A 22224-nucleotide genomic window follows, 5' to 3' on the forward strand; every position below is an offset into this window, starting at 1 on the left:
TAACTTCTGTGCGGTCCAGTATCACTATCGCCGTGAAGTCACAGTGGCCAGATGAAAACGTTTAAAACATTTTAAAAAAGAATAAGGAAAGAGGAAGAGCGCCGCGTGTCCCGACTCAGAAAATCGTCCTCCTCCGCTCGGGACGCCGGCGGAGCTTTGGGGGGCTACTGGGTCTCCCCAGGCGCCGCCGGGAAGCCCCGGCCTTCAGTCGGGGCGCGACCAGCGTGACGCCGCGGCGGGAGGATCCGGCGGGCGCGCGTCCGACTTCAAAGCCCCGGCGCCGCCGCCGCCCCCGCGCGCGCGCGCGAGTAGTACAGTCCGAGGGGGCGGCTTCTGGGGCGCGGCTCCGGCGGCAGCTGATGCGCGCCCCGCCGGCCGGGAGGCGGGAGTCCGCGAGCCCGGAGCGGGAGCCGCCAAGGTCTAGCCGCTGGGCGCTGCGGGCCGGGGGCGTGAGGAGGCCACAGGACGGGCGTCTTCCCGGCGAGTGGAGCCTGGCGCGGGGCCCGCTGCGGCTGCACCGTGTGGGGAGTAGGCCGAGGAGGACGCGGCGCCGGCAGCCGGCGGGAGGAAGCGCTCTACCAGGGCCCCCGACGGCACTCGTTTAACCACATCCGCGTCTCCGCTGGAAACGCTTGCTGGCGCCTGTCACCGGTTCCCTCCATTTTGAAAGGGAAAAAGGCTCTCCCCACCCCTTCCCCTGCCCCTAGGAGCTGGAGCCGGAGGAGCCACGCTCATGGCGTTCAGCCCGTGGCAGATCCTGTCCCCCGTGCAGTGGGCGAAATGGACGTGGTCTGCGGTACGCGGCGGGGCCGCTGGCGAGGACGAGGCCGGCGGGCCCGAGGGCGACCCCGAGGAGGAAGACTCGCAAGCCGAGACCAAATCCTTGAGTTTCAGGCAAGTACAGGGCGTCCCCGCCGAAATGCAGACGCGCTTGCCTCCATCCATCTGCGGCTCCCTCTGTGTGCGTGTGTATGGTGGCCACCCGCGAAACCGTCCTCACTGCGGTGCCGTGTCCCCGCCCGGAGCCAGGTCCCCGTGTACGTCCAAAAGTTCGGGATCTTCTGTCCTCCCATGTGTTTTCTGGCCCCCGTTTCGCTAGGAGCTTTCCGAACCCAACCCAGAATCTGCAGTCTCCGCATCCTCGCTGGCCTCGGTCACTTTCTCTAAGCTTCGACCCCCAGCCCCCGCCCCTCCACACAGGAGCAGCGTCACTGATCTCACCCAGTGCAACTTAGGGCCCCCCCCCCCCCCCCCGGGGAAGAAGTCGCTCCCCGGCCCTTCCCGCGGCCTTGCCGCGTACCCAAAACGCGGCCGCGGTGAAGAAGGTCGCGTGATGACAGGCCCCTGGCAGCTGCTGGGAAATGGTGGTCTCTGCCGGGCTGTCACCCGCGTGATTGCGGAAGGCAGGTGACAGCATTCTTAGCCTCCGGCCCAGGGAGTTCCAGCAGGTAGAGGCCTACCCAGCAAAGAGGAATGCCTAGCATCGGCCTAACTCGGGGGTAGGACCAGTATTAATTGTTAAAGCCTCTGGGAAAGGGCTCTTGTGACAAAAGAAGTCTGTTGGAAAAGCGCATTTTTCAGGTGTCTGAGGGAAGGATGACCTCAAAAATAAATGGTGCTGGAGAAAAGCTCCAGGGAATGGAGGAGCTTTCAAAGAGACAGGATGCCAGCCTGAGAAGCACAAGGAGGGCACTGCTCAGAGACCGCAGTTGCCTCCGCAGGTCAGACCCTGCTGAGGACCCGTTGGTTGTGAAGTTAGACAAACGTGCTGGACTTTTAGCCTTTGTGAATATGTAGATTTCAAAGGGTGTCGGAAATACCGTTGAAAGTGGTAATTCCTCATTTTTCCTCCTTGGCAGCTCGGATTCTGAAGGTAATTTTGAGACCCCTGAAGCTGAAACCCCGATCCAATCACCTTTCAAGGAGTCCTGTGATCCATCACTGGGATTGGCAGGACCTGGGGCCAAAAGCCAAGGTAAAGAAAAACTTGCATTTTTCCTGCCTGTTTTGTTTTAAAAGTTTTGAAAAATATCAATGAAGGAAGGAAAAAAGTGTAAATTTAGAACCATTTAAGAGGGTTTGACCAAGAAAGAGCTGTTTGAAACCTCCTGGCATACATATTTTTAGGCGTGTGGTGATCGAGGCTTTCTGAGTAGAGTTTGTGCATTTGCAGTATGAGATTATCATTATCTAACATTCCTACTAGGTCTTTCTCCTCAGCCCCTAAAAAAAAGTGTATAGTAATGAAATAGAAAGATCATGTTTATATTTGACTTCACAAATTTCTCGGGCTAAGTTGCTTTCTCCTGGGGTGTGGCTGGAGACAAAAATTACAGGTAAGACTTGACTTAATTTTTGATAGGCAGAGTTCTTAAGAAGCTGTTTCAGAATCACTCACCTCACCCACTTCCATGCAGGGATGTGGTGAGAGCCCTTCAGTCTACTTAGGAAAACCTGGCACATGGGTTCCCTCCCAGCCCCTCAGAGCCCATCTGCAGGAGCTTCCACTGTCTCACTTAATTAGTAGAAACCTTTTTTGTCACACAGCCAGTTCGGAATAAAATTCCACCTGTCCCCACATAATTCATATGCTTATTCACTAAACAGAGTGCACTGTGATTCAGCAGTGAAGTTCTGCTCTCTTGAGCTAACATTATGGAGGCAGAACCTGTTAAGGGTCAAGTGAAATATCTATGTCAGCTTGTGTGAAGCACTGTGGAGAAAAATGAAGCAGGGGAAGAGAGAATAGGGAATATGGGGTGGGGATAGGGAAAGCTGAAGGGGAGTTAGGGGGAGCATTCATGATTAGGTTACTTGAACAGAGACCTGAAGGCAGATTGAGGGAGCAGGCCTTGGAGGTTCCTGAGGTAGGAACCCTTCCAGCAGAAGGAGTGGCATCTGCAAAGGTCTGACAGCACCAGCCTGCTGCAGGTGAGGCCCTAAGGTGGAGGGTTCACGGTACAGTTTGAGGACCAGCCAGGAGGTCAGTGTGGACTGACTACTCAGAGAGCAGGAGGAGCTGAAGTCAGCGTGGTCAGAGGAGGTCCAGATGCTGCTGCATTGAGGATTTGGTGTTCTTTCTGAGTAAGGTGGAAAGCTACTGGGGGGTATATGAATTTCCAAGGACTGCCATAACAAAGTAACTGAGTGGCTTACGATAACAGAAATTTATTCTCTCACAGTCCTGAATAATTGAAATCAGAACCAGAAGTCTGAAGTCAAGGTGTTGGCAGGGTCTTACTCCTCTGAAGGCTCCAGGAAGAGTCTGTCCTTGCCTCTTCTAGCCCCTGATGGGTGTCTGCAATCCTTTGTGTTCTTTGGCTTGTGACAGCAGAACTCTGGTCTCTGCCTCAACACGTGGCTGTCTTCTCCCTATGTATCTGTCTTCCTGTGCCTTTCCTGTGAGGACACCAGTTAGGGCCCACCCTAATCCAGTTTGACCTCATCTTATCTTGGTAACATCTTCAAAGATACTATTTCTAGATAAGGTCACATTCATAGGTACTAGGAGTTGGGACTTTAACATATCATTTTGACAGACGTAATTCAGCCCACAACAGAGGGCTTTGAGCAGAGGGATTGTGCTTTTGACTTCTTTTGTAAAAGGCTCCCTGGGCTGCTGTGTGGAGAAGGGACTCTAGGATGGAAGTCCTTTTTATGTTGTTTCTCTGTTCCAGGATCTGACGCTGTCACCCTGAAGTGGCAGAGCCAGCTTTCAGTTATCTAGCTACCTAAATTTTGCACTGATTGTGACTTTCTCCTCTCCCCAATAAGTATTTTTATTGCTTAGCAACTTCTTCGTAGGTTACCTAAGGAAGTCAAGTTACTCTGGTAATAGACTGCATGATGGAGCTGGAATTATTGGTAAAATGACATCAGCAAAAAACTGGTTTGGTTTTGCTTTAAATTGATTGCTCCATGCTGTGCTTACCCTGTTGAGAATTCAGCAATACCGGCACCTTGCCCTGGGCTGCATTTTGCCATTGTTCTAGGCAGGGACAACAACATGGGAATAGGCAAATTTATATACTGGAGAATTTGTGTGTGACGCATAGCTGTGTAGCACTCTCAGTGATGAAGATAACACTTGTTCCTCATAGCTTCCCTTTTCTTCTGTAAAGATTGGCAGATCAGAAGGGAGATTTTGAAGCTTGAAAGAACTATTTGGTGGCCTTTCCATCAAATTTAAATAAAACTCATAAGACACGTTAAGGAACTGTTTGAAAGCCTTTTTGAATTGCCGTCAGCTTGGGCGGCCCTTCCTCGTCATTTTGTCAGCTGCTAGACTGATTCATCCCACCAGATTCTTTGCCAGTTGAATAGAGGCCTGGAGGACCTAGGCCCCCAAAACCACAGAGACCCAATTGTTTGGTCCTTCCTGTACCAGTGACTCTCACATTCTTTTTCATTCTCTCTAAAAGGAAAACTTTTAAATGTTTATGGATCAGGAAAGCTCTGTGCGGTAGTTCATGAATGCAGACTATAATTTTAGGGGTGGAGGAGTGTCCAGTCCAGGAAACAACCCTGCATATTATGAAGGCTTTCAATTTAGGGTCTTTTAACAATAGGATGATTGCTCATCAACCTGGTAGTACCCTGACTTCCAGGGTCCTTGTGTACAACATCCAGAGCTAGTCCAGAGTACTGCTGATGGCCTTGTCACACATACACAGAAAATGTGCAAAGACAGCCACAGAACAGGTCTGACTGGAGGGGATTCCAGTGGGCAGAAAGCCCTGCAGAGTCATAACATACTGAAGTTTAATTTCTGGGACTGGATAAGTTCCTTTCTCCCAAAATTATTGATTGTTTTGTTCCTGGTAAAGATCAGTCTTTTATATTTTTGTGGTTCCAAGACATGGTTGGACAGCAGTTATAAATTATATAAGACTAAATCATTCTGGAGGAATGATTTATGAGGAGTTAGGAGTTGTAGTTGAAATATGTAAAAGATTCTGGCTTCCTGGTATATAATGGCCCTCAAATGTGTGGGCTACATATACCATACCCATGGCTCCCATGCTGACTTCTGTATAATTCTTTGAACTCAGGGAAACATCTAAGACTATTTTGAAATGACTTTTCTTATACTGGAACTACTTTAGGAACTTGCAGTATCTAAACTGTATAATGACTCTTCCTAAGAGTTGTATGCTAGAAGTTAAGTGGTGGATAAGGTTGTAGATTTTTTTTTGAAGCCACATATAGAAGCAAGTTTTAGGCTTACTGGTAAAATAAAACTCTAGCTAAAGAGATTTCCTGAAAATAACCAGACTGTTAGCTGTAGAGCTTGGGCTGGTCTGTATTTGCTATCTGTCTGTTTTCTCCCACTAAAGGTGTTTAACGCTGCTGCTACTGTGGTGTTCTTTCTCTTTGCTGAGAAATATATTGGTGAAGAAACATCCCCTAGGCATGGGCTTTTGAGGAGGTATAATCTCAAGTTCATCCTCTGTTTTGTTTTGTTTTCAGACAGGACCTCTGTCTAGACTGGAGTACAGTAGCATGATCATAGCTCACTGTAGCCTCCAACTCCTCGGCTCAAGTGATCCTCCTGCTTCAGCCTCCTGAGTAGCTGTGACTGTAGGCACACACTACCATGCCTGGCTAATTTTTTAATTTTTTTGTAGAGATAGGGTCTTGCTATGTTGCCTAGGCTGATCTCCAACTCCTGGCCTAAAGGGATTCTCCTGCCTCACCCTCCCAAAGTCCTGGGATTATAGGCATGAGCTACCTTGCCTGGCTTTTGTGTGTGCTTGTGTGTGTTTATGGAGGACTTAAGTGCTATGGCTTTGTGTAGCTGTTTTAGTCACAAAAACTGCAGTACGTGCCCTCTGCCCCTTGAGGGCAGAGCCCCCCTTCACCAACAGCCCCTCTTCCCCAAACACACACACCTTTATCTACAGATTGTTACCTCTTTCTGAGAAACAGAATCTTAATTAGTGTAGAAGCTCTCACATCACCCTTGGAACAACTCTGCAGTTTGATGTGTTAATTAAATGCCTAGGTATTTCAAAGACAAACTGTAGTTCTCTGGAATTTTCCCCAGAATAGGAGGAAAGAGATAAATGGGATCTATGCACAGATACTTACTGCCTCAGGCCTATGAGGGAATGCCAAGTTGTTTGTTGACACAGTTTTGGTAGTCTCGATCAGAATCAGCAAACTGTGGCTCATAGACCAAGCCCTGCCTGGCCCGTTTTTTTGCGTGGCCCTCGAGCAGAAGAATGAGTTTTACATTTTTTGATGGTTTAATGGTGATATGTGAAAACGCTGTGAAATTCAAATTTCAGGGCTCATCAAGTTTATATATATATGTGTGTGTGTGTATATATATATATATGAAATTTGTATTTTGGTAGATACAGGATCTTGCTATGTTGCCCAGGCTGGTCTTGAGCGCCAGGGCTCAAGTAAGTGATCCTCCCACCCCCGCCTCCCAAAATGCTGGGATTTCAAGTTTGAACCACCACTGTCATCCCCATAAAGTTTTATTGGAATACAGCCATTCTCATTCATTCAGGTATTGTCTGTGGCTGCTTTCACTCTACAATATTTGGGTTGAGTACTTGGAACAGAGACCAAATGTCTGGCAAAAGTCTAACATATTTACTATCTTGTACAGAAAAAAAAGTTAACCTATGTCTATACTTATGACAATTTCAGTAAAAATACAGAGTTTAATTTGGAATAATGGCTTTAAGAATGAAAAGGTGGCAAGGTTATACCTGCTGAACAAAGGAACTGTGGGCACGAGGTGCCGTTAGTCTAGGCCTGCATGTTCAGGGAAGGCCCAGGGGAGAGCCTGAAGTGGCCTGGCTATTTGTTATCTTTGAAAAAGGGAAGTGATGTAATTGGTCTGTCAGTGAACTTGATTATCAATTGACTCAAAGATCTAAGGAGAAATAAAAATTATTTAAAAAGGAAATTAGGGAAGAATGGGGAGAATATTGGAATCATTTAATGGAAGTACAAACACATAGACTTTTAACTTTTACCCATTACATTTTTTTTTAACATTTTATTTTCTTAAAAATTTTTTTTTTAAGTAGTGATGGGGTTTCACTATGTTGCCCAGGCTGGTCTCGAACTCCTGGGCTCAAGTGATCCTCCCACCTTGGCCTCCCAAAGTGCTGGGGTTACAGGCATGAGCCAGCCGCACCCAACCCATTAAATGTCTTTAATGCAACTTTGGGTATATGAGACTTTGTAAGTTGACTGTACAGATCTCTTAAAAGGTTGATATGGTATATTTTTAGAATGTTTTAGACTCTGTGTGTGTGTGTGCGCGCGCATGTGTGTTATAGAAAATACAGAACGGAAACCTTGTTAAAATCCGAGCCTTTGATTTTTTATTCTAAAGCTTTGGGTTATATGTTTAATCAGATACTATGTGAAAATTTTCATTAGGTACACATTGAAGTGTTCCATTCAAGTCTATAAGTAAATCCTGCTAGGGATTTAGTTTAACATCCTTTCCCTGCTCCAACAAGGGAATTAGAGTTTCCTAGAAATAATGGGACTAATTAGGACCTTTCATATTACCTAGTCCAGCAGTCCAACCCATGTGGCTCCTTCAACAGCATTGCAGGCTGGTGCTTTTAATTTTAATTTTGTAATGTTTTGCTGTGATTGCCTCTTTCACAGTTTGATTGTTTTGTGTTATATCATTCCATTTTAAGGTATTTAAAGCTTGAAAATCTTAGCAGTATGATATAGTTACTTTTTAAATGTATTTTTAGCTCTGAAATTGGAGATTCCAACCAGCTAATAAATGAGATCAGAGTCATGTGTTTTTTATTGTTGTTGCTCTATCACAATGTAAATGTGCGCCTAGGAAGCACCTCTGCTTCTATATGGTGCCTTACCAGAGGGAATGTCTTTCTGGGGAAAAAAGTGTAGTTTTTCCAGCAGAAATTTGCGAGAGTGCGGAACCGCAGAGGAGCAACATTGTCTGAATAAAAAACTCCAGGGAACAAAGTCTACCTGCAGAAAGGAAAGATTTCAGTAACTGTCAAATCACAATTTTTCTCTTAAGATGAGTGATAAAATCAAGACCTTGCACGCCTCCATTTTGGGTTTACCCAAGCATCAAATAAAGCAGTAGAATTTACTTTGGCTTGTGGGTGGCAAAGATGCTTTCTACCTGTGTATGTGTTTTGGGAGCAGGCAATCCTTCTGAAATCATGTTGCTGCCGTGTAATGTCCTACCTACAAAATGGTTGTGGCCTAAAGCCATTTAAACATTTAAATGAAAGAGCAGTTGCAGTCTTTTTCAGGTTACCAGTTATACTGCCCAGAGGAAGTCTTGTGGGGTATAAAGCATTTTGTCACACTCTAAATCCAGAGTAGTGATGGGAGATCATGGTTTATCCACCCAAAACAGCCCTCTCAGTGGAGATTTCATAACCAATGTTGCTAAATTGCCTGGTGACTATTAAATCTGGGCTTAGAAAGGCTTTGCTGCTTGTGAGTTGAAGATCTCACCCTCACCTTTGCATTTACATGACCTAATTTTATGAGTTCGCACAAACATGATTAGATCCCCAGGGTTTAGATTGATGATGGCCAAACTCACAAGGGAATAATAGTAATGGCATGGAGTATTTTATTCACAAATGAAAAATGTATCTTGACAGTTCTGTTTGGCAGATGCAGATACTCTCCTAGCCAGTCGAGATACCCTCTTTCTTATATCATTGCTGGAAATATGACAATAAATGATTGATCTCCAGCTTTCCCACTACAATATTCCCACCTGGCAGATCAGCAGCTATCTGTTTCAGCCGTATTTATTTATTAGATGTGTTGGGAACAAATAATCTTTATTTGCAGCATCTTATTTGATTTTTATGACCGTGATTCTGTGAGATAGAACACAAGTGATTTCCATTTCACAGATTGGGAAATTGAGGCCAGAGCCTTTACTGCTAGTAGTGGACCTGGGTTTTGAATTCAGCTTTTAAGACTGCAGATTGAGAGCTCTTTGGAACATATTATACAGCTTTTCTCTCCAGGAAATTTGTGAATCCCTCTCTCTTGTTCACTATCTGAAGAGAACACGTATCAGAGGAACTAAAGGTTCTTAAAATGTTGCCAGAGCAGGGTGTATGATGGGGGAAAGCATCGTCTTAAGTATTCTGTCAAGTGATAGTAGTTTAAAAAAATCAGGAAATACGTCTTCCACATGTGTGAACTTGGCACGTATTATTCTGAAGTATGAAATGTATTTTAGGAAGTTGAAACATCAGAAGTTTGGAAGCTTGCAACACAATTTAGATATAGATTAATAGTCAAGCAAAAATCATCACTGGATAAGCAGTGCAGTGGGATTGAAAACATTTTGCTTCCTCAGTGCCTAGCTTCAGCTCATCAGTGAAAAATAAAGAAGGAGTGGACAAATTCAGTACTAGCCTTTGCATTCTGTCTCCGCCTGAGTCATGCATGGCTGAGAAGAGGCAGGTGTATGGAGGTGTGTGCAGCTGCCTGGGGCTCTGTGCCTGTTTTGTGGTAGATAGAGGAGTTTTTAAGAGGCCTTTATCGGTGATCTCTGGCTGCATAACAGATTACTCCAAAACTGAAAACCATGAACATCTCACATAGTCTTTGTAGTTGGGAAATTTGGGAGCTGGGTGGTGTGGCTCAGGTCACTTGTAAGAATGCTCTCAAGATGTCAGCTGGGACTGCAGTTGTTTAAAGACTTGACTGAGGCTCAAGGATCCTCTCCAAAGGTGACTGACTAATTTGTCTGGGCTGTGAGTGCTGGCTGTTGGTGGGAGGCTGCAGTCCTCACTATGTGGACTACTGCTTGGTTGCTTGAGTATCCTCACAACATGGCAGCTTGCTGCCGCAGAGTGAGTGATCCAAGAACAAGCAAGATAGAAACTGCAGTGTCTTCTGTGACTTAGCCTCAAAAGTCACACTTATTTCCACAGTATCCTTTTGGTTACACAGGTCAGTCCAAGGGCATGTGTACCAGGAGGTGAGACTCATTGGGGTCATATTGGAGGCTGGCTACCACAAGGCCCTTTTCCACTTTTTAAAAAACTTGCATGAAAGGATATACAAGGGTATACATTCTTAGATGGCAAAGCTTTTCCCACTGCTTTCTTACTTTGGCGTCTCTTCACTGCCCTTCCCAACCCCACTCCTTCCTGCTGCCCTCTTTCTTAAACAGGAGCAGAATAGGCCGAAGAAATTATATAGCCGCCTATTGTCTCGTGGTCCTGCCGTGGATGTGTCTCGTGCACCCAGCATGCTGGGTGAGATTGCTCTGTCTGGAGGCCCCTCTCTTGCTGAACATTCCTCCCTCTTCTTCTTTATCCAGCATCAGCTTCTCAGCTCCGTGTAGGTGGTTGCTACTTTGTGAGAGAGGCAGTTGGTATTTTGAATTTTCCAGTAATTATTTCTGAAGAGATGCACATTATGGTTGTTTGGCAGCAACAGATTGAAGTTACACAATCCCAGATCTCTGCACAGGAGCCCCATCTGTTAGCACGTGCTCTTTCCCCCCTTGCTCTTCCTGCCAGAATAGCTTGGGAATGGGGGAGAAGTTTTGTGGGGAGGGCCTTCTATGATTTCTGTCTGTGGAAGTGGATTTCTACTGTATCTAAAATATAAACTCAAACAAATCCAGATGGTTCCAGAACCCATGGGCATCTCATGAGTGAGAAGAGAGGACACATTCATTGCTGGATTGGCTTCTTTGAAGGAAGCTTTGGCTTCCTGGTGGGTGGATACTTCCTCATAAGCAAGTCCCATCCTCTTACCTTATAATCTTGGCCTTCAGAGATACAGTTTGGGTCTCTTTTTATTTTTATTTTATTTTATTTTATTTGTAAGAGACAGGTTCTTGCTGTGTTGCCCAAGCTGGAGTGTAGTGGTACAATCATAGCTCACTGCAGCCTCAACTCCCAGGCTTAAGGGATCCTCCTGACTCAGCCTCCCGAGTAGCTGGGACTACAGGCATGTACCACTACACCTGGCTTGGGTCTCTTTTTAAATAAAATAGCATAAAGTGCTGTCTTGGAAATTTGAAGTGCTTTCTTCATCCTTAGTACAAGCTTTTTTCAGTTTATCAAGTGGTTTTCCAGATTATTCTTTAGCTGTAGAGTCAGGTTTTAGGGGGAGCCTCTCTCAGGAGTTAGAAGCTTATCTCAGGAGAACAGCAGTACAGCTGGTGCCCTGTCTCTTAAAAAAGCAATGAAATTTGCCCTCCCTTAGCTTCTGGGTAATGTTTATGTTTGGTGTTTTTTTGGAGGTTAGGAAGGAAGGGTTTAAAAAGGTAGTTTGTTGTCTGGGTTCTGCCTGTGTGTGTGTGTGTGTGTGTGTGTGTGTGTATTTTTCTGCTTTGGTTGGTGAGACATCTTAAAACTATGATGTACCTAAGAGGATGGTCTGCCTTGACTCACCCACTCAGAATCCCCCTGACCCACCCCTCTCCCATGGTTCTGGGGAGCCTGGGCCCCAGTGGTTGTCGGAGCAATGTGAGCTATGCAGCCCATACCCTTAGATTCCTCCCGCATTCCTGGAAAAAGGCCTATTGTACGGTTGTTCCAACCCTGGACAATAAATTGTCTTCTCCATTTTAAGGCTGATGACTAAGTGAGAACGTACATATATAAAATACACTTCAACTTTGGAGGAATCAGAGACACTGGGAACCCAAAGACATGAAACTGGGGGGAAAAAAAACACTCACATTTTAGACTTTTAACATTAATGCTAATATACACCTTATTAACAGTCTCCTCAGGGCAGACCACTTGAGCAGAAAGGGTTGGTGCCAGAATCATGCTTTTTTCCCTCCTGAAGCCCTTGATTCAGCGTCGGGGAGGAGGGCTGGGAGGGCAAGACCAAGGCACAGAACGGAGGAGTGGGACCTTCAGGGTAAAGGACCAAGGGAGGAGCTATGCCAAGCCATCCCCCAGCCGTTAGCCTGAAGCTGAGCTGCAGCATCACTGAACTAAGGTTAGCTAGGCCTTCTCAGTATGCGACAGATCATCAGGTGAGAAGGGGTCCTTCATGTATCAGACACTTGCCCTACAGTGGGCACTGATTGAGCATCATCTCTGTTTTGGGTGCCCAGTTTCCACTTCCAGGGATACACAGAGTAAGGCCCCTGTGGGGCTCTGAGTCTGGAGGGAGCTAGCCCTGTCCTGTTTCCCAGACCTCTTGGCCTCCTTGGTGTCCCAAGAAGTTTTAGCAGCAAAAGATAGGGAATTTTTGAGGGAAGAAATTCCCCCACTAATCTGGAAGTAGAATGTTAGAAGGAAGAAGTCAAATGTTAAAAGTTAGAATTTTAAAAATCCCCCTGCCCACAAAGTGAAAAAAGCCTTTTGGGCTTGACAGTTATCATAACTCTAGAATGTTTCACATACCATACTTGGCTATATCTGTTGTGGAAAAGAGGGATGATGTCATTTTTTTCACCTCTTTCTGTAAATAGAATTTATGTAGCACATGTGGGCTTCCTCAAGGGAAATTTAAAACCCCAAATTGATCGGATGGTGAGACCTACCACCTCTCTCAAGCATGTGTCTCTCCAAGTGACACACATAAGACACTATTTAAAGCATGTACTGTGAATGTGTGTGCCGGCTCACTCCTGTAATCCCAGCACTTTGGGAGGCCAAGGCAGGAGGATTGCTTGAGACCAGCCTGGGCAACAAAATGAGACCCTGACTGTACCAAAAACAAACAGACAAAAATTAGCAGGGCATGGTGCCATGTGCCTTTAGTCTCAGCTGCTCAGGAGGCTAAGGTGGGATGATCACTTGAGCCTGGGAGGTTGAGGCTGCAGTGAGCTGTAATTGCCCCACTGTACTCCAGCCTGGACAACAGAGCAAATCTGTGTAGTATAGTTGAACATTTTATTAGAAATCACAGGACACTCCTCCTCCTCCATTTCCCTCATGTCTGAGCCTCCATGTTCTTTTTTAAAAACTAGTTTTATTAAGATATAGTTTACCTGCCATACAATTCCCCATTTAAAAGCTTTACAATAGTTTTTAATTTATCGACAGAGTTGTATAACTATTGTCTCAACTTAATTTTTAGAACATTTTATCACCCCCAAAGGAAACCCTATACCCATTAGCAGTCACGCTCCATTCCTCTTCCTTCCCACCTCCAGTCCTAGGTAACTGATGATCTAGTTTGTGTCTCAGTAGATTTGATTATCTGAACATTTCATGTAAGTGGAATAGTAGAATATGTAGTCTTGTATGACTGAATCAGTTCACTAACTGTAATGTTTTCAAGGTTCAGCTGTGTTGTAGCAAGTATCAGGACTTTATTCCTTTTTTATTGTTGAACAATATCCATTTTATTGATATACTGTATTTTACTTACCCGTTTATCAGTTGACGGACATTTGGATTACTTCCACTTTTGGCTATGATGAATAATGCTGCTATGAACATTCATATTCATCGATTTATGTTTTCATTTCTCAGGTATATACCTAGGAGTAGAATTGCTAGGCCATATGGTAACTTTATGTCAAACATTTTGAGGTACTGCCAAACTTTTTCAAAGTGGCTGCACCATTTTACATTTCTGCCAGTAGTATTTGAGGGTTTCAGTTTCTCCATATCCTCTCCAACGCTTCTTATTGTCTGTCTGTTTGGTTATAGCCATCCCAGTAGGTGTGGAGTAGTTTTGATTTACATTTGGTTTTCATTTGCATTTCCCTAATGGCTGATGATATTGAGCAACTTTTCATATAGCTATCGGGTATTTGTATATATTCTTTTTTTTTTTTTTTTTTTTTTTTTTGAGATAGAGTCTCGCTCTGTCGCCCAGGCTGGAGTGCAGTGGCCGGATCTCAGCTCACTGCAAGCTCCGCCTCCCGGGTTCACGCCATTCTCTTGCCTCAGCCTCCCGAGTAGCTGGGACTAAAGGCGCCCGCCACCTCGCCCGGCTAGTTTTTTGTATTTTAGTAGAGACAGGGTTTCACCGTGTTAGCCAGGGTGGTCTCGATTTCCTGACCTCGTGATCCGCCTGTCTCGGCCTCCCAAAGTGCTGGGATTACAGGCTTGAGCCACCGCACCCGGCCTTGTATATATTCTTTAGAGAAATGTCTATTCAGATTCTTTCCCCACTTTTTAATTAGATTATTTATCTTTTTTATCACTAAGTTATATATTCTAGATGCAAATTCCTTATTAGATATGTGACTAAATATTTTCTTCCATTGTGTTTTCATTTCTGGATGGTATCATTTGAAGTGCGAAAGTTTTTAATTTTGATAACATTTAGTTTACTTGTTTTGCCTCTTGTGCCTTGATGTTGTGTCTAAGAAGATTTTGCATAACCCACAAACACAAAGATTTACTTCTCTGTTTTAACAGTTTTATAGTTTGAGCTCTTACATTTAAATCTGTGATCCGTTTTGAGTCAGTTTCTGCATGTGGTGTAAGGGAGTAGTCCAGCTTCATTCTTTTGCATGTGGATATCCAGTTGTCCCAGCACCATTTGTCAAAAAGACTATTCTTTTCCCCATTCAATTAACTTTGCACCATTGTCAAAAATCAGTTGGCTATAGGTACCAGGATTGATTTCTAAACTCTCAATTTTGTTTCTCTCTATCTCTTGGTATGCTGGTACCACCACACTGTCTTGATTACTATAGCTTTTTAGTAAGTTTTGAAATCAAGAAGTATGAGGCCTCCAGATTTGATCATTTTTTCAAGATTGTTGTAGCTATTCTGAGTCCATTGCATTTCTATATGAATTTTAGAATCAGTTTGTTAATTTTTGCAAAGAAGGCAGCTGGGATTTTGATATGGATTGTGTTCAATCTGTAAATAAATTTGGGAAGTATTGCTGTCTTAACAATATTAAATCTTCCAATTCATGAACGTGGGGTGTCTTCCATTTATTTAAGTTTTCTTCAATTGCTTCAAGCAATGTTTATTTGTTGTTGTTGTTGTTGTTTTGTTTGTTTTTGTTTTTGTTTTTGAGACAGAGTCTCGCTCCGTCGCCTGGGCTGGAGTACAGTGGCCGGATCTCAGCTCACTACAAGCTCAGCCTCCCGAGTAGCTGGGACTACAGGCGTCCGCCACCTCGCCTGGCTAGTTTTTTGTAGTTTTTAGTAGAGACGGGGTTTCACTGTGTTAGCCAGGATGGTCTCGATCTCCTGACCTCGTGATCCGCCTGTCTCGGCCTCCCAGAGTGCTGGGATTACAGGCTTGAGCCACTGTGCCCGGCCTGTTGTTTGTTTTTTGAGACATGGTCTCACTCCATCTCCCAAGCTGGATTGCAGTGATGCGAGCATGGCTCACTGCAGCCTCAACCTTCCAGGCTCAGACAGTCCTCCTGTCCAGCCTCCCTAGTAGCTGGAACCACAGGCACATGCCACCATGACCGGGTAATTTTTAAAATTATTTTTAGAGAGAGGGTCTCCCTATGGTGCTCAGACTGGTTTCTAACTCCTGAGCTTAAGTCATCCTCCTGTCTGCTGCTCCCAAAGTGCCAAGATTACAGGTGTGAGCCACTGCTCCTGGCCTTGTAGTTTTTATAGTATAAGTTGTCTCAGTCCGTTTTGTATTGCTGTAAAGCGGGAGTCCCCAACCCCTGGGCCTATTAGGAGTGGGCCACATAGCAGGAGGTGAGCAGCAGGGTGAGCAAGCATTACTGCCTGAGCTCCGCCTCCTCTCAGATCAGCGATGGCAGTAGATTCTCATAGGAGTTCAAACCGTGTTGTGAAAGGCACATGCCAGGGATCTAGGTTTTGCACTCCTTATGAGAATCTAATGCCTGATGATCTGAGCTGGAACAGTTTTATCCCATGCCCCCACCTCCCATCTCCCTCATCCATGGAAAAATTGTCTTCCATAAAACCGGTCCCTGGTGCCAAAAAGGTTGGGGACTACTGCTGTAAAGGAATACCTGAGGCTGGGTGATTTCTAAAGAAAAAAGGTTTATTTGGCTCACAGTTCTATAGGCTGTAGAAGAAGCATGGCACAGGCATCTGTTTCTGATGCAGGCATCAGGGAGCTTCCAATTATGGCAGAAGGCAAAGGGGGAGTAGGTGTGTCACATGGCAAGAGAGGAGAAGGAGAAAGAGAGAAAGAGAAAAGGAGGCGCTGGGCTCTGAAATAATCAGATCTGAGGAGAACTAATAGAATGAGAACTCACTCATTACCTTCAGGACAGCAACAAGCCGTTCATGAGGGATCCACCCCCATGACCCAGACACCTCCCACTAGGCTTCACCTGCAACATTGGGAATCGGATTTTAACATGAGATTTGGAGGGGACAAATATCCAAACTATATCAACGTCTTATATTTTTTTCATTAAATTATTTCCTAAATATTTTATTTTTTGATGCTGTTATAAATGGAATCGTTTTCTTAGAAATTTTTTTTTTTTTTGGAATTTTCATTGCAAGTGTATAGAAATACAATTGATTTTTACACATTGATCTTACATCCTACAGCCTTATTGGTTTCATTTATAGTTTTTTGGTGGATTCCTTAGGACTTTCTATATGCAAGATTATCTCATCTGCAAATAGAGATAGTTTTACTTCCTTTCCAATAGGGATACCTTTTATTTCTTTTCTTGCCAGTTACCTTGGTTAGAACTACTAGAACAATGTTGAGTAGACATTTTTGTCTGGTTCTTGACCTTAGGGTGAAAACATTCAGTCTTCTATCATTAAGTATGACATCAGCTGTGAGTTTTTCATAAATGCCCTTTATTAAGTTGAGGAGGTTCCTTTCTAGTCCTAGTTTGTTTAGTGTTTTTACCATAAAAGGGTGTTGGATTTTGTCAAATGCTTTTTCTGTATTGAGATGATCATGTGGGTTTTGTCCTCTGTTCTGTTGATCGCTGTATATTATATGAATTGATTTTCAGATGTTAAAGCAACCTTGCATTCCTGGGATAGATTCTGTTTGTTTGTGGTGTATAATCCTTTTTATGTGTTGCTGGATTTGGTTTACTAGTATTTTGTTGAGGATTTTTGCATCTATATTCAATAAAAGATACTGGTCTGTAGTTTTTTTCCCCCTTGTGATGCCTTTGTTTGGTTTTGGCACCAGAGTAATGTTGGTGTGATGGAATGAGTTGGAAAGTGCTTCTTCCCTCAGTATTTTTTGGAAAAGTTTACGAACAATTGGTATTAATTCTTTAAATGTTGGGTAGAATTCATCAGTCTGCTTCAGGTCTTTTCTTTGGGGGAAGTTTTAAATTTACCAGTTTAATCTCTTTGCCTGTTTTAGACTCAGATTTTCTGTTTCCTCTTGAGTTGGTTTCAGTAGTTTGTGTCTTTCTTGGAATTGATCTATTTTATCGAAATTGTCTAATTTGTTAGATACTCATGGTACCTTTTCTTATTTTTTAATGAAATTAATAAGCCCTATTGTGCCTTTTGCACAGGGTTAATTTGAGGATCAGGTTAGGTAATGTTTACGGAAGTGCTTTGAAGGCTGTATACATGTGAAGTATTTTATTTGTTCTAAATTTTTAATTACAGGAAAACAATTGTTCTAGAACAAATCTTACATTAAATTCCTTTGCATTTTTCACACTCAACGTCAAGAGTAGCCCAGTGTTCACCACTGTTGCAATTTTTTTTTTTTTTGAGATGGAGTTTCACTCTTGTCGCCCAGGCTAAGTTCAGTGGCACTATCTTGGCTCACTGCAACCTCCGCCTCCTGGGTTCAAGCAATTATCCTGCCTCAGCCTCCCAAGTACCTGGGATTACAGGCACCCACCACCATGCCTGGCTAAGTTTTTGTATTTTTAGTAGAGATGGGGGTTTTGCCGTGTTGGCCAGCCTGGTCTCGAACTCCTGACCTCAGGTGATCCGCCCACCTCAGCCTTCCAAAGTGCTGGGATTACAGGCATGAGCCACTGCACCCGACCTGTTGCAATTTTTTGTTTTTCGGATGTGGTCTCACTCTTTTGCCCAGCCTGGAGTGCGGTGGCACTATCACAGCTCACTGCAGCCTCAACCGCCTAGGCTTAAGCGACCCTCCTGCCTCAGCCTCCTGAGTAGCTAGGACTGCAGGCAAACACCCCTGCACTCAGCTAATTTTTAATTTTTTTGTAGAATCAGGGTCTCCCTATGTTGTCCAGGCTGATCTCAAACTCCTGGGCCCAAGTGATCCCCCTAACTTGGCGTCCCAACTGTCTACGGTTTATGAAGCTTTTTAACATTTGTGATTTGCTCCTCCTCTGTGAGTTGCACTTGAGGGGAGAGATTATTGCCCTTGTTACCAAAGGAATATGAACTAAGATTGAGTTGAAAGGACAATTAAAGTGATTTTTGGACCTATTTCCCTATTTCTTGAGGGATAGCAGAACATAGATCCTATAGTATCAGGCTCAAAGGGCATCAGTGCCCCATTAGGAAGTCATCTTTGGGCTCTGACCCATTTGTTCCTGGCTAGCATTGAGAGCAGCTGTTTCCTTTCTTCTCTGAAGAATCACTGAGCATGATCTATTCTTTGGCTTCCTAACCTCTCTCATAGCCCATACCTTAGATGAATTATTTACATTCCCACCTGTTCGCAGCTTACTTCTAAGTCAATAATAAAGGTCCTTTAAAAATACAAATCAGCTGGCCTTCAAAAATAAAGCATAATTTTTTCTAGAGGTTTCTTCTTTTGCTGAATACGAAAACAAATTTAAAAAGGAAGTAACTCATTGAGAAAGGGAATCTGGTGACACAGGAAATGACTCCTTTAAAAGCAGAAGTCCAGCTGCAGGGTTTTCTGTGCAAATGTGTTGTGGGCCTTGAGGTGGCAGTCCTGAGGCGGTGATAGGGCTTTCCTCCTGACTCAGTACTCAGCTGGTCTCAAGGGGCTTTGAGTGTGACTTTTGCCTCCTTAACTGGATGCTGAATAGGCCCCTTGCACTTATTTTGGGACTCCATTGTGCCTGTGCCCAGCACAGGATGTGCTGCTGGTGGTAAGGACCTGTGCTTGGTTGGTTGGTTGGTTGGTTGGTTGGTTGGTTGGATGGTGATCTGAGAAGATACTCTGTGGTTCAATAGGGGGCCTCAGGTCCTGGCAAAACTACCAATTTAAATGAATTACAGAATACCGACATTGAACATCTGGTTTGGATGTTTATTAGAATTTCTTAATACTATGGCTTACAGTCAGTTGCTTTTATATGTTTGTAAAATTTCACCATTAGTGCTGAACCTTCCAAATTTGTGGCATCCTTTGTGTGTCTTTTATGTGGCCCTCAGTGGCAGAGATGCACACTTGGGGCTTGAATTCAGAAATCTAGGCCACTGCCTTGGTAACCAGGGTTTCTATTCTCTTGTTGTCAGAGGCTTCTTAATATGAGACATATTGCAACCTGGGTAGTTATGTGAAGCTGTGAGGTCACCTCCACTAATGAGGACAGAATAGAGGAGCTAGGAGATAATTCCATCTGTTTGAGATACCTGGCTCCAGTGTGGTCATGTGGGTTCCCTGTCTGACTTCTGGGTGCTCAGAAGCATGGCCCCAGGGGTTTGTTCTAGAGACAGGCCATCTGCTTCCGTCCTGGCTCCATGCCTGCCTGCTCCCAGTGGTGTGACAGCACAGAGCAATGTCCTTGACTCCATCATGCTATCAGCAGGAACCCTGGAGCCCTTCTTCCTTGGTTTATGGTCCACTTGGGTTTTCTCAGGTTCATCCTGTGAATGAAGAGAAATTAAATGAATGAAGATAGCTCTAGAATTAATTGGGGGGGCCTCTAGCATGATTGAGTCATGGTCTGCCTGTGTGTGTGTGTGTGTGTGTGTGTGTGTGTGAGAGAGAGAGAGAGAGAGGGAGAGAGAGAGAGTGAGAGAGAGAGACAGAGAGAGAGAATATAAATTCCATCCCTCTATCTTGGGAGGAGGAAGAGGGATGGGGCTGGCTAGGTTGAGAATGGGAGTCCTGTGATGAAGTGGAGGCAGAGGAGAAATGGGTAGAAGGGGACTTGGTTTTGGGTAAGAAGATATTTTTGTGCTTACTAAGAAGGATTCTAGGCCTGTATTCTTGCTGCTCAATAGACTGTGTTTATGTATCAGTGGCTAACCTGTAGCTTGTGGAATATGCAGTTCTTTTCTATACTAGTTCTCTGATTCTCCAGCCCCAACTGGGTTTTCAAAAAGTCAGTTCTATTCTGATACTTATTTCCTCGAGTTAGCCTCAGACTCCGGAGGCTTAAGGGCTCAATCTCACAAAACTGTTCTCACTTCAGATGCCAGTTGCAAGTCCCATGTCCCAGTCACCTGCACTTCTGTCTGACTTTTCTACAAATTTTGGGGTTTTCATACCCTCGCCCAGGTTTGATAATTCATTAGAATAACTCTGAGAATTCAGGAAAATGCTAAAGTTTACTGGTTTGTTACACAACTCAGGAAGAGCCACATGGGAGAGCTGGGTATAAGGAGGAGCGCACAGAACTTCCATGCCCTCTCTGGGAACGCCACTCTCCGTGCACATCTGTGTTTGCCAGCCCAGAAGCTCTCTGAAGCTCATACTTCCAAGAGTTTTTATAACTTGGACTCCAGCCCCCTTCCCTTCTTCAGAGATGGGGGTGGAGAGTGCTGAAAATTCCCGTCTTCTAATCGTGTGTTTGGTCTTTCTGGTGGCCAGCCCCCATCCTGAAGCCACTTGGATATGAGATACTGTTTATGTGTTTTGAGGTCAGAAAGAGAGCCAGCGTGTGTGTATGTGAGAATACAGGAGACTTGTCCAAATTCTGGCAGCTTTCTCAATTATCATATCAGATGTTTAGAAACCCATAAAAAGGACTATCTGTCTAAAGGAGAGGAAGTGGTGGACAGATCTAAAAGGAGCTCTTAGACAATATTTTGCCATACAGTTAAAATCTGGGAGGGAAAAGTCAAGCATAGCTGAGAATAATGCCAAATCTGAAGTGTTAATGTACATTGTTTTCCAAGTGGTTGCTGTCTTATCTCTTCTTAAATGAGATTCTACATGTAAAAGCAGCTAACCAGTTGATTCTCAGTATGTTAGTTGAATACATTTTTCTGAAGTTTCAAAAATATTTTGTGATAACATTTCCCCTATTCTAAGACTTTCAAGTTTTTTCGTAGATTTGAATTTTAACCCAGTATATATTCAGCATACCAGAGTGCAAACTAGAATGTTAAGCTGTTTCCCTTAATCCTTAAAATTTTGCATTCCGTGCCTTTTCTTTTAAAAAAATATGTAGAGAGGGAAGAACTCTTTTTACTGAGAATAGTCTTTACCCTGAATAAGCATAAAAAGCATCTACTGTTTAAGATCACCCGTGGGCGATTCACACAACCTTTTAGATTTAGGGGAAGCTGACTATTGCAAGGAAGAGTTTCATTAACAGTAACAAATGGACCAGAAGTGGAAATTTTGGTCTATTTGTGGATTTCCTCTGTGTTTGCTTTTAATTCATCTACTGATCTAATCTCTGTCTGTATTCACCAAGCCACCAGGCAATGCTGTGCTTGTCAGAATCAAACTCGTCAAACTCATTCTAGAGAGAGAGCCTAACAGTGCCCTGGAAGAAGGTGTTTAGGGAACACAGGATTTCTATAAAAATGGAAAGGCCCATAAAGGTAGGTTAGTTGCATAACAGTGCTTTCAGATGAAAAGCAAGGCCTGACTGCTGTGGCCCAAACTCTTTGTTATGGGAGATTGGGACCTGGAGCCTACTGAGGATCTGGATATGTAACTTATTACTAAAAGTTACTTGTGGTGGGATACTTGAAGTTTAGGTTCTTTCCTTTCCTTTTTCTTTTCATTTCCCAGGGACTTGCTGTGTTGTCCAGGGTGGAGTGCAGTGGTGTGATCATAGATCACTGCAGCCTCCAACTTCTAGACTCAAGTGGTCCTCTCACCTCAGCCTCCTGAATAGCTGGGACTACAGTCATGTGCCACCATGCTTGGCTAATTTACTTTTGTTTTTTGTAGAGATGAGGTTTCACCATGTTGCCCAGGTTGAGCTTGAACTCCTGGGCTCAAGCAATCCCCCCTACCTTGGTCTCTCAAAGTGTTGGGATTACAGGCATGAGCTGCTGGGCCTGGCCTAGTGTTTTAGGGCAGCACTAGGTATGTGGGGTCAGCTGGTACCAGCTGGTACTGAGACACTTGCTGATAGTGTAAATGCAAATAGAATCTTACCCAAACATACCTTTTCAAGTTATGTGGTTAGTTTGTTTTTCTCTTTTTTTTTTTTTTTTTTTATTCTCAGGGCTCCCCAAACTGGTTTAAGTAAATGAGCATT

General features: G+C 44.1%; 1 protein-coding gene across 6 annotated transcripts in view; it reads left to right on the forward strand.

The window, feature by feature from the left end:
• Nucleotides 1-344: 344 nt before the first annotated feature.
• TACC1 (transforming acidic coiled-coil containing protein 1) overlaps nucleotides 345-22224 on the forward strand; it is a 60792-nt gene continuing 38912 nt past the window's right edge. For 2 of the 6 annotated variants that reach the window (XM_023214513.3, XM_023214514.3), the window contains exons 1-2: nucleotides 350-894; nucleotides 1860-1975. In XM_023214513.3, coding sequence (XP_023070281.1) covers nucleotides 734-894; nucleotides 1860-1975 — 277 coding nt within the window. In that variant the 5' untranslated portion in view covers nucleotides 350-733. Of the gene's footprint in view, nucleotides 895-1859; nucleotides 1976-18730; nucleotides 18925-22224 lie in introns of those variants that run through there. The other 4 variants (XM_023214515.3, XM_023214517.3, XM_023214518.3 and 1 more) reach the window with 4 other exon arrangements.

Source organism: Piliocolobus tephrosceles, chromosome 7 (genome assembly GCF_002776525.5).
Source record: "Piliocolobus tephrosceles isolate RC106 chromosome 7, ASM277652v3, whole genome shotgun sequence".
NCBI lineage: Eukaryota > Metazoa > Chordata > Mammalia > Primates > Cercopithecidae > Piliocolobus > Piliocolobus tephrosceles.